Source organism: Parasteatoda tepidariorum, chromosome 4 (genome assembly GCF_043381705.1).
Source record: "Parasteatoda tepidariorum isolate YZ-2023 chromosome 4, CAS_Ptep_4.0, whole genome shotgun sequence".
Classification (NCBI taxonomy): Eukaryota; Metazoa; Arthropoda; class Arachnida; order Araneae; family Theridiidae; genus Parasteatoda; species Parasteatoda tepidariorum.
Window position 1 is genome coordinate 43,361,237 of NC_092207.1, and position 11,882 is coordinate 43,373,118.

Consider the following 11,882-nt stretch of genomic DNA (forward strand, 5'->3'; position numbering starts at 1 on the left):
GTCGGTATCCCCAGAGGTATGATTTGTTATGGGAACATGGAGGACTTTGTGACTCAACAGATTTAATGTGCATCAGTCACCATTTACTACATGGGGAGACTTCGGCTGGCGGAGATTGAACCCATGACCTCTTGGACATGGGCTCCGTGCCCTACCAACCAGGCTATCCCGGCCCCCTGGAAATTTATTTGGCATTAAGAATGTTTCCATTGCAATTTCTAGAGCATTGAAAAATAAATATCAATTTCAAAAAGCTTTTAATAATCAAAGATATGGCACTGAGAAAAAATTTTAGAAAGTGGGGGAAAAACATGGGCGAGGCTGTAATATAAATGGTTCTGAGTAAAAGTTAAGAAAAAATTTAGAAAGCTTTTAATAATTTAAAATATTATATACTAGAAAAAAAATCAACAATGAGAAAAAAAACATAGAAGAGGTATTAATAAATTTTCATCCAAGTGCTGCTTCTCTCATGTGTAGACCCTTAATATGTCAATAATAATGTCTTTTTTGCTACAAGTAGTGTATCCTTAACTCCCAAAGTAAGTTAAGTCACAAGCATAGTACAGAGAGCCATGTTGGCTCAGGAGATAGAGCCTACGCAATGGCTGGCAAATCTCAGCGATGGCTGGTCGATACGAATTCTGTTGCTGGCTCACACCGAGCACAGTGCTGATGTAAGATATCCTCAGTGGTAGGAGGATCATGGGTTTGAATCCCCTTGCCATTGGGCTAACTGTGGGAGGTTTTTCTCTTGGTGTAGCAGGAATAAAGGTTGGCTCCATTGAAAAGCCCTTCATAAAGGTTAGTCTGTCACATTGCTTGGACTTCTTCTCTTGTCTTATGGGTTGGTTTTAAAATAGTAAGGCTACAGAGTTGGAACGTTGATAGCCATAAACTCAGAATTATGCCAGGTGTTCAATGCAGGTTGAAATGTAGAAAATAAGAACTAAAGCTCACGCCTTTACTTTTGATTAAATAACAATAAAAGATAACTCATTAAAACACTTTTAATTTCATTTAATAATTTGGCTTGGGTATTACTCTAATTTAACTAAAATTCATTTGATAGGTAAATTGCTTTGATCCCTACTCTCTAGTGTTTAATTATCAGGGGTCTGTCTAGGTTTTTCTGAGAGGTACCTAATTTGTGAAAATTTAGACATAATTTGTGAAAACTTATAAAGTTATATTAAAAAATCAACACAAAAACATAGTAAAAATATAGATTTATCTTTTCTTAAGGATACAAAAATAAAATTTTAAGAAAAAGTATTGTTAAATTACCGTTTTTCCTGAAGTTGAATTTGCGAAAATACCGTTTTTCCTAGAATTGAATTTGTGAAGGTACCGCTAAACGGTAGTAAATTCGGCCTGGACAGACCCCTGATTATGTACCGAGGTTTTGCTGAACTTTCCATTAAAAAATTTTAAGTCACAGTTACTTCCGATTATCAGCATCTTTTTTCATGAGTTAAAATATTTATGTATTATTTTAGTGCATGTCTACATAATTACTGCTTTCTTATGCTAATTGCTCCTGTTTTCTATTTTTATCAAACTTGTCTAGTTTTGAAATTCACTTGTTTCTTCTAATCTTCTTTTTCAGAAAAAATTTGACTACCTGACAGCAACATATAATTTACTATTATTGAAAAAAAAGTCTGGCAAACCCTTTTCCCTCATTCAAGGGAGAACACCTCTTAAAGAAACTAAGGTGGGTGTCTTATATTAAAATCTAATTTTTTAGGTGTAGAGTCTTCTATGTTTGGTAACTTTGTTACGTAATAGATTCCAAATTTCCTTTTACATGCACTTGGTTCTTTCTGCCATGTTTTGCCTTAATATGTTGTCATGATGAATCATGCACTATAATTCTCAAATCTTTTCCCCCTGTATTCAATGAGTATGCATTGTAAATATTTTGCAAAATATTGTTCAACAGACACTAATGTAAAAAAAGAAAGATATCATTCTTGGTTTTGCAAATTTAATTCTCCAATTATAGGAGGAAATTTCTGTATTACACATTACTCACTCATTGAATAATATGGAGAAGACAGGTTTCTTGGTGCTGGAAAATCACCTGTTAATCATCCAGTAATACCCAGGTGGTTAAAAATTTTTGATTTCCATGACATGTAAATAATTTAAACATACATTCTATGAGGGCCCTATATTTAATTCATAATGATCAGAGATTCTCCTTACTCACTATAACATGTCAAATGCTGCAAAAATCTTAGTTGAGAGGCAGAAATGAAGTTATGGTGTGTAATTTTTCAGCGCAGAAAAAAATGTTCCCCTGTTACACTTTTCCCTAACTCATCATAATGTAAAATTAAAGTTCAAGGTTATGTCATCTTTTTAGAGGAAGTAACATACCTCCTCTTGTATTACTCATTAAGTGTTAATTGAGGAGAAGGGGTGCAAGTAAATGCTACTGTTTCTTAATTTTAATGATGTGCTAAAGTTATTTAAGAGGGTATTGCAAAATCAGTTCATTACATAACTGTATTAATTATAAATACTTTTGATATTATATCATTGCTAGTGTTCATATTATTGTTTTTCTATGTCAAGCTGCTGTGTTCTAGCTTGTTTACTTTTGTAATGTAGTGAGTTTTCTAGGGAAATTCTGTGCCTTAGCAGACATCTGTTTTTCTTCACGACCATTTGTAAATATTCCTTTACAAAGCATCATTTCAAAATAAATTATTGTTGAATTGCTACCAAGTCGTCTTGTTAATTTTTCTCATCATTGTGTTTAAATAACTCTGTATCTAAACTAACAATGTTGCACTTTTATAATTTCTGTCATTATTATTTCTTAGGCTAACACTAATTTGCTTGAATCTTTCGATACTTCTCCAATCATCACGAGGCTATCCATGGACAGCTTAACAAATTCTGAGCTACTAATTTTAGGAAGTCCGAAAAATCTGAATGGTAGTCCTAAAACTCACTCACCTGCTCAGGCAAAGTATAAAAATTTAGTTGAAGACAAAGAAAATTTCATATTACCATTAATTCCATCACCAAAAAAGAGTAAAAAGTCAACACCCAAAGGGAACAAGCTTGATAAGTTTGGTAGAGTATCTTATTTTATTTCTGTTTTTAAATTAAATATCAGCTTAAAATTGTTGCTCATATTTCTTTTCCTATGACAAAAACTAAATTTTCTTTATTGAGTCAATTTTTCTTTTTATTGTTATTGTTTTCATTCAGTGACTCTTAATTTTTAAACATTTATCTTCAATGTATTAGTTTGTTTCATATTACTTCACCTGCATTAGTTTTATTCTTATTGTGTATCACATAAGTAAGATGGAAGAGTATGAAAGTTTACCTATTTAAGATGAACTTGAATTTAAATTCTCATAAGTACTATTTGATCATATTTAAGTTTAGGGTTGTATGTCAAGTTCCTACTCTTTTATGATAAAACTCTTCATTCTATAAAATCTTTTATATTTTTTAACTGTATATTTTTTATAACTGAACAGCCAACCCAATTTTGAGTTTATGACTATTAATGTTCAACTCTTTAGCCTTGTAGTTTCGATCACAAACTAGAAGATAAGGCAACTCCTGGATCAAGTATAGGGAGAAATTTTTCTTCACGGAGTACGTTTCGATGGAATTTAATCGCATTTGCGTTACACAAATAGAAAACCTCATTTAGTGGCGCTTTTTTCCCTGAGCCACCATAACCAATCATTTCTATTGATAAATAGAAAATTACGTACCTTAAAATGTCTTTCTTTTAACGGTCAAAGATGAATAATATTTTATTTATTTTTGATGCTACAGGCTAATGTTTTGTTGTATTCTGTGGCAATGTGATATTTAGTAAATTTATTTATAATGCTAATTAACCAAATATGTCAATGAAAAATTTTAACTTTTTTTTTGTTCAATTAATTTAGCACCACAACAGTCTAGGATAGTTGCATATACTGGTTCATTAGATACTGCTGTTGATCAAGTGGGAGATGCATCTGAAAGCTCAACTGCTTTTGTATCTGAGAAAAGGTAATCTTTGATATTATTTGATTCATGATTTAAGAAACCTTAAAATAAAAGCCTTTGGTTATCTACTGATTTCTTAAAGTTTATAAAAAACATGAATATACAAAGAAGTGATTTTGTGCAGTTATCTTGTGATGGGCCAAACTGCTTTGCATCCATAGTTTGGACTAGTGAATAATACCAGAATAATAATAGACATTGAATAATAGGTTTGAGGTCCTTTAATTTTATGCATTGTTGGACTGCTTCCCTATTTTACTTACAATAAAAGCGGGACTTAAACTTTCATTCTTTGCTTATCACTACTAAAAAAAAGCACAATAATAATAATTGTTTTTTAATTGTTCTGACCTGCCATAAAAGTGTGATTGTTGGTGTCACCTTAACAATATTGGCATCTCTTGGTAACAAGGGGATACCTAGAATCACAAATTTGCTGAAAGTGCAGGTTTGTAGTCCTATTAGGATCTTGCCATTCGCCATTGTGGCCTTGTGCTATAGTCAATGATGTGCAGTGTACAAAAAAAGAGGAAAAGTTATCACCATGCATGGCTTCTGTTTTAATGATTGAATTAATTGCTAATCTTAATGGTTTAGAATGCGAAAATCAGCATTGAATTGTATTGTAGAATATATATTGTCTGACCATCTCCTTGCATAAGCTTATAGTTTTGTATTTCCATGAATGAGGCTAGGTTAACCACAGAAAGTTGTAGCATGGAAGAATTTCCAGATGAATTGGAGTTCGTTGTGAGAAATGAGGGAGAAGTTCATGATACTGCTGAATGCTAGGTTCTAAAGAGGAAAGGATTGACAGAGGTTTTTACAAGTAATTAGGAATAAGAGACGTTCCAAGAGGAAATGATCGTTAGTGTCATCACCTTAGCAATAAAGGCAGTTTTCTTTGGCAAAAAGTTTAAAGATTTTTTTCTTATTTTTAAAAAATGAGCAATAATTGCTCTACTTTTAGGATTTTTCTTGCCAAGATTGTACAGTTCTCAAAGGAGAAGAAAAAAGGGAAAAGTTATGACTTTACTTTAAATTTTTACATTAGCATATTTAATTAAAAGTGAAAATAAAAACTGATAAAGGTTTACATTTTGAACGCTTTATGTAATTTTTTAAAACTAAAATGATTTTTAAACGCTTCACTATTTTTTTCATGGATAGTCCTAATAATCTCTTAAATGAGACTTCAATAGTTATTTTATAAATAATCTGAGGATCGCTGTCCATTATTCAGTTAAAGGAAGATATGCTTTTAATAAATCAAAATATCTAGCTCTTTTTTCAGATATTTCTGAAAAGTCTTTTGTTATGCTTTTTTCCCGCAAATACTTTTGTTAAAAAATTGGTTCGATAAAATCCATTTTTGTTTCTTTTTAGAGCTGTTTCATTTGAATCTCCAACAGCAAATGTTACTCCTAAACGTAGACCTCCGAGACATGCAGTAGGTTCTTCAGCAAAAAAGGTTTTCGGAAGCATAGAAAAGGGTCTTGACTGTATGAAAAATTTATTTACTCCTAAAAAGCGAGTCTGTGGTAGCATGAGCAGACCTCGTCAAGTCAAGGTGATCTTATTTTTTATTTATTTAATTATAACATTCAACTGAACTATCTTATTTAATTTCCATTAGCTCGTTTCTTATTCAAATTAACCAGAATAAAATAAAAATCGGTAAATTTTTGTTAGCTGGGGGTGAATTCTGCTGGCTATTTTTTTCCTTTTTGGCTGTGTTTTATAACTACTTTTATAAATAACTGTAACAAAATGACCATAATCCAATGATAAAGTCATACATTTATTCATTTATTTTTTGGCAAATGCAGTAACAAATCATGCTAGTTGGAGTTTTGTAGTTAGATAATAGTTGATATAGTCTATATATAGGCTTACAGTCTACATATTGGTCTCAAAACTATTATGAGTTGTTAAGTGTTCCATTAAACTGGAATGGAAACAGCATACAAAATATCTAAATAAATAATTCTGAACTTAAAAATGTATATATAGAGTAAATTATGTTTTAAAGTTTATTGTTTGCCTTTTTTTTAAAGTGTGGTATCAGGGGTCTGTTTAGAAGAAATTTGGGTCCGTTAACGGACCCTTCACAAAATATCTTTTCATAAAAACGGACCCTTCACGAAATGATTTTTCTTTTAATCGGACCCTTCACAAATTTGTTTATCTTCATTATTATTTTGTTAATTGAATAAACCCTTTCCAGGGCAGAAAACAAGAAAGATTGATGTAAATGAATTAAGTTTTGTCTTCGGCAGACGATTCTTCAATTATTCGTCCGAAATTAATATTCTGCGTTCAGCAGTATAATGAGCAGCAGAGATGCAACATACAAATACCAAATATTTGTATGTAGCATCTCTAATCATGGTTGCCACTCCACAGGGAGAACAGGGAAAACCTGGAAAATACAGGGAATTTAAAAATCACCTAAAATAACAGGGAAAACGCAGGGATTTTTTGATTTTTTCTTTACAAACTGGAAAAATACAGGGAATTTAGTTTCTTATTTTTGTCTTTTAAAAAATGGTGATCACTCAAAGCGTAATCAGGGTTGCCACTCTACATGGAGAACAGGGAAAACCTGGAAAATACAGGTAAAAATCACCTAAAATAACAGGGAAAATGCAGGGAATTTTGATTTTGTTTCTTATTTTTGTCTTTTAAAAAATGGTACCCACTCAAAGCGTAATCTATGGGATATTTAGCCATGATATTTCAGCTATACTAAACTATTTCACTTACTATAACATTATTTAAATATGTTCAGCTGTTTTCCCACCAATTAAAACTAATAAATATAGTTAGCCCTATATAGCTCACAAAAGAGCACAGTAATTGTTGTTTCCTTTTAATATATTGTGTATAATAGTACAGGGAAAACACAGGGAATTTTTTTTCCAGATTTGAGTGGCAACCCTGGTAATCTATGGGATGTTTAACCATGATATTTCAGCTATACTAAACTATTTCATTTACTATAGCATTATTTAAGTATGTTCAGCTGTTTTTCCAGCTATTAAAACTAATAAATATAGTTAGCTCACACAAGAGCCCAGTAATTGTTGTTTTCTCTTAATATATTGTGCATAATATGGACAGGGAAAACAGGGAATTTTTTTTCCAGATTTGAGTGGCAACCCTGCTAATTTAGAAGCAGCAATTGTTGTTTATTTTTTAAAATTTAATTTTTTTAATTACAATTTTACAGTGTTGAGCATAATCTTGTATGTCTATACAATTTAAAAACTCCTTGAAAATTTTTTTTGTTGAAATAACGGACCCTATTTGCACAAATTCATAAAAGCGGACCCTGGTTGAAAGAATGTGAGTAATTTTTTCACAATTTCACGGAAAACGGACCTTTCACAAAATGTCTGGACAGACCCCTGGGTATATTTTCATTAACAGATGTTCAGATAAAAAAATATCAAAAAACTAAAATATCAGAAATTTCTTTATACTTCTAATACTTCGATTTTGTATACCATTGCATTCAGTGATAAAATGACTTGTAAATTATAGCCTTAGGGTCGAAATTTATAAAATTCAAATCAAAACTTCAACGGCTTCAGTCTTCAAAATGTTTCTCTATTCTTCAGTCTATAGTGACTATGGGATCAATTGCTAATAAACTTTCAAACCTTAGGAAAAATATAGTGGTTTGAAACAATGTTTTACAAGATAAAACATACTTGCCAACCCTAAATCTTGTCGCTTGTAACTAGCTTGTGAATGGCAATTTCACACCCTGATCTAAAGTATTTTAAATTCCACAAATCAAAAATTTTTATCCATAAAAATTCTAAGCCTTAGTCTTCAAAATTGTTCTGTATTTTTCAGTTCATTGTGACATCACAAATAATAGTGAGTAAACACAAACTCTCATCCTTGGGAAAATACGGTGATTTGATTTAAAACACAATATTTTACAATACAAATCTTACTCGCCAACCCCAAATGTTCTGTGGTCAGCAGAAAGATGGTAAATGAAAATTTCGCACCTTTCTCTAAAGTATTTTGAATTTCCCTTTGTTCCAAAGATAAAAAACTAAGTTTTTTAAAATGCAGATTAAACCTTTTTTAAGCAGATTATTAATCTTTTTCTATAGTTATGACAAAAAACTAGGACAATACTTGTTGTTTACAAATTTGAAGCAACTGAAAAATATAGTTTAAAATGTGCACACAAAGAAATATTTGTGTGCACATTTTAAACTATATTTTCAGTTAAATACCTTTTGGTAATTTTATACTTGTCTGAAATAATTTATCTCTTTTAATTCATGTCATTCAATATCGAAGAATATATTATTTATTGACCAGGAAGAAATTTATTCACCTCTGTTCTAACTTCTTGTGGTGTGTTAAAAGTTGCTACTTTAATATATATAAGCCAATTATCACTTTAATTTATTGTGACATAATGTTCAAATTTAGAATCTTTGCAATGTTTCTGCAACCAATGACAAAGTTACTGCTGAAGAAGTGCTAGATTCATTACAGAATGCTTTACTTCGAAAAGGAATCCCTTGTAAACAAAAAGGGTGAATATAATTTTTTTTAATAAGAACATATTAACCATTTATAGGTTTGAGTATAGATCTAAAGTATTTTAAATATATGTAAGAAATATTAGTTTTGTATAAAAGCTTTTTGTCAAATTCATAAATTTTAATTGTAGCTTATTTTTTATAGGTATTATAAAAATTCAATTTAACATGTTTTTTATTATATATAGTATTTTATTAACAATGAAAGGGTTATTAATATAAAAATTGCAGGCAGTTGTGCATTTATAATGTAGCTAAGTTTTACTTTGTTTTTAAATAAATAGTGTAAGTAGTAAGTGTAATCAATCAAAAAGAATATTGTATTTGTTATTTTATTTTTCTGGTGTCAATTGCTTAAACAATTTGGATGTAAAAGTAACTTTCAGTACCATCTTAAACACTCATATATATTTATAATATATTTATATTATTGATGGGTATAAAATATGTTTTGTTTAAATGTTCATTACTTAATTTATGTTATCTGTCTTACTTAATTTTTATTATATCTATTTATGTAAATTAAAAAAATGAAACTAAAAAGTCAGTACATAGCCTTTTAACTGCGCATTGTGTTCATCAGTTTACTATTGGTTTTTAAAACTTTTATATGGTGTCAGAATTTAGAAAATAAATGCAGAAATTCAATGAATATTAATTAAGTATATTTTGGATTTTTTGTTTTTAAAGGTCGCGTTTTAAATCTTGGTTTTATGGTCTATTTTTATACAGATTTATTTTGCGAGGCAAAGTTTGTGAAGGAGGTCGAAAATGTCTTAGGTTTGAACTAGAAGTATGTGAACTGCCCAAGCATCAATCAGCTATTGGAGTCAGGCGTAAGCGACTTGAAGGTGATGCCTGGTACTACAAAAGAGTCTGCGAAGAAGTATTGCGCCTAGCTCTTCTTGATAAAAGTGCCTTATATACTGATGTATAAATTACTTATTCACAGATTGTACATATATTTATAATTGTAAGTACTACGAACAATTTATCAAAGTTTTCAGTTGAAATTTAATTTAAAAAAAAATAGTATTTTGAATTTGTTTTGTTCTGTTTTAAAGTTTGGCAAATAAACATATTCAAAATCGAAGTATTGTAACACAATTAGTAACTTTTGCTGCAATAGCTAAGAGTTTAAATATTTGAGTTGAAACTGGTTTATTATCCAAACAAGATAAAAATTAAACTGCACGCGTACAATAAATGTTTTAAAATTAAGTTACTTGGTATCTTCTACATTAGTGAAAAGTTTTACCTTGAAAATTAATGTTTTTTCTGTATGAAAACGTTAGTAAAACAGCATATGTGAAGATTACTAGCATTATTACTACTATGTACTAGCATTATTGTATTTAGAAGCACAGAGAGTAACAGCTTTATTAAGTATGAATATTTCCATAGCTTAACTCAAAAAGTTGAAGGGGAAGGATGAAAAAAAAAACTCTGTGGATATCTGTACGTGCTAGTGCTAACTTGTATTCGGTAATATGATTTTTTTCCTCCAAATATGTCACCACAGAATCTAACTTAAAGGTCCAATAAAAATATCACAAACTTTAGAGTACAGTGGAACTTAGCAATATCACCTATATAATGAAAATGGATTTTTAAAAAAATGGCAAGTGAACATGGCATCATTTGTTGAGGCACGGTTTTTGTTACATTTTTATCAATAAATGGAAATTTTTTAAAAGTTTTCTCATGTCTTTTACATATTTCTAATAAATTATAGTATTTTACTGAATTGATATATGTATACACTCTTGTATAGAAAGAAGTTGATCAAAATAAAGGAAACTATTCTAACTCTATGTAAATAACTTTTCTTTAAGCGGCAAATGTTTTGGAAGATTTTACATAGCAAAACTGTTTGTGCAATTTAAAAGGTCATGCTTAAATCTTTTAGAAATATCTTTTTCTAATGATATTTCATAGAATAAAAGAAAAAGTTAAAGTTTTCAATTTGGGGAAATTTTAATTCTTATTTATTGTTAATTTACATTTGTCTGTTTTATTTTGAGTATATTTGTGTGTATATACATTTCTAATATTTTTCTTTTTAGATCCAGATGTACATTCAATCACCAGTCACGACGTTTATGTATTTTATATTTGCATTTAGATTGTCAATTTGCTCAGTATTTCATAATTTGTAAATAAATTCACATAGATATATTATTATTATTGTGGTTTAATTTGTGCTATAAATATTTTAATTCATTGATTCTATTTATGAAGTATTTATCTTAGGGTTTATTAAAATGAATTATTTTTAACAATGTGTATAATCTCTTGTTTTAAATTTTTATTAAGGATTCTAAAGATAAAATGCGTATTAAAGGCAGTCTTTATAGAACAATCTATACACGCATATCCAAAGTCATGTTAAACATACATTTGAGATTCCATCGAACTATTTATATTTACAGTAAAAGTTCATTGGAAAGACAATTCCTACCCGCTAATGAAATTGTTGCCATAGCAAGCTTGTTATTTACAAATATGCATATTTAATGTTAAAATAGCAACAAACTAACTAAGACTCTTTTATTTGAATGATTATTTTTAATTAAAATACAAAGATGCCAATTACTATGATTTATACAGAATTATAACGATTTCTTAGTCAAGATCACTTCTTTGTGGTTGAGTAATAAAAATTAAGTTTTTAGTATTTCTGATAACACTCTATACACGTATATCCTATATAATGTTCATACATTTGAGATTCCATCAAAACTATTTATATTTACAGTAAAAGTTCACTGTAAAGACAAGTCATAACCTCTGATGAAATTGTTGCCATAGCAAGCTTGTTACAAACAAATATGTATATTTAATGTTAATATAGCAACAAAAAAAAATTAAGACTTTCTTTTTTTTTGAATGATTATTTTTAATTAAAATACAGAGATGACTATAATGAATTATACAGAATAATAGCAGTTTCATAGCAATTGTGAAACTTAATCTCTCCTTATAGGAAACCAAAAGAATATAAACTCAAATCTAAAATGCTGTGCATAAAACTTTTTAGTGGTTCAAATACAGAGTGGTACAAATGGTGCTAGTTCTAAATTAATCAAGAACTAGAACATTGATTCCAAATAATCAATTTAATTTTATAATGAAGAATAAAATTTTTGTTAATTATTTTTTTTTAGCAATCAAAAAAACAAAATTTATTGGGAACAAAAACAAGCACATAAATACAAAGAATATATATTCGTCGCCAAGAGGAAAATATCACACATTAATTTATCACGTTTTCAT

General features: G+C 29.3%; 1 protein-coding gene across 3 annotated transcripts in view; it reads left to right on the forward strand.

The window, feature by feature from the left end:
• Positions 1-10,888, forward strand: part of LOC107444551 (maternal embryonic leucine zipper kinase) — a 28,983-nt gene extending 18,095 nt beyond the window's left edge. For 2 of the 3 annotated variants that reach the window (XM_043038758.2, XM_043038757.2), the window contains exons 11-17: positions 1,610-1,717; positions 2,835-3,090; positions 3,930-4,035; positions 5,419-5,602; positions 8,494-8,600; positions 9,339-9,579; positions 10,673-10,888. In XM_043038758.2, the coding sequence (XP_042894692.1) occupies positions 1,610-1,717; positions 2,835-3,090; positions 3,930-4,035; positions 5,419-5,602; positions 8,494-8,600; positions 9,339-9,543 (966 nt within the window). In that variant the 3' untranslated portion in view covers positions 9,544-9,579; positions 10,673-10,888. Of the gene's footprint in view, positions 1-1,609; positions 1,718-2,834; positions 3,091-3,929; positions 4,036-5,418; positions 5,603-8,493; positions 8,601-9,338; positions 9,580-10,672 lie in introns of those variants that run through there. The other variant, XM_071179727.1, reaches the window with a different exon arrangement.
• The last annotated feature ends 994 nt before the right edge of the window (positions 10,889-11,882 follow it).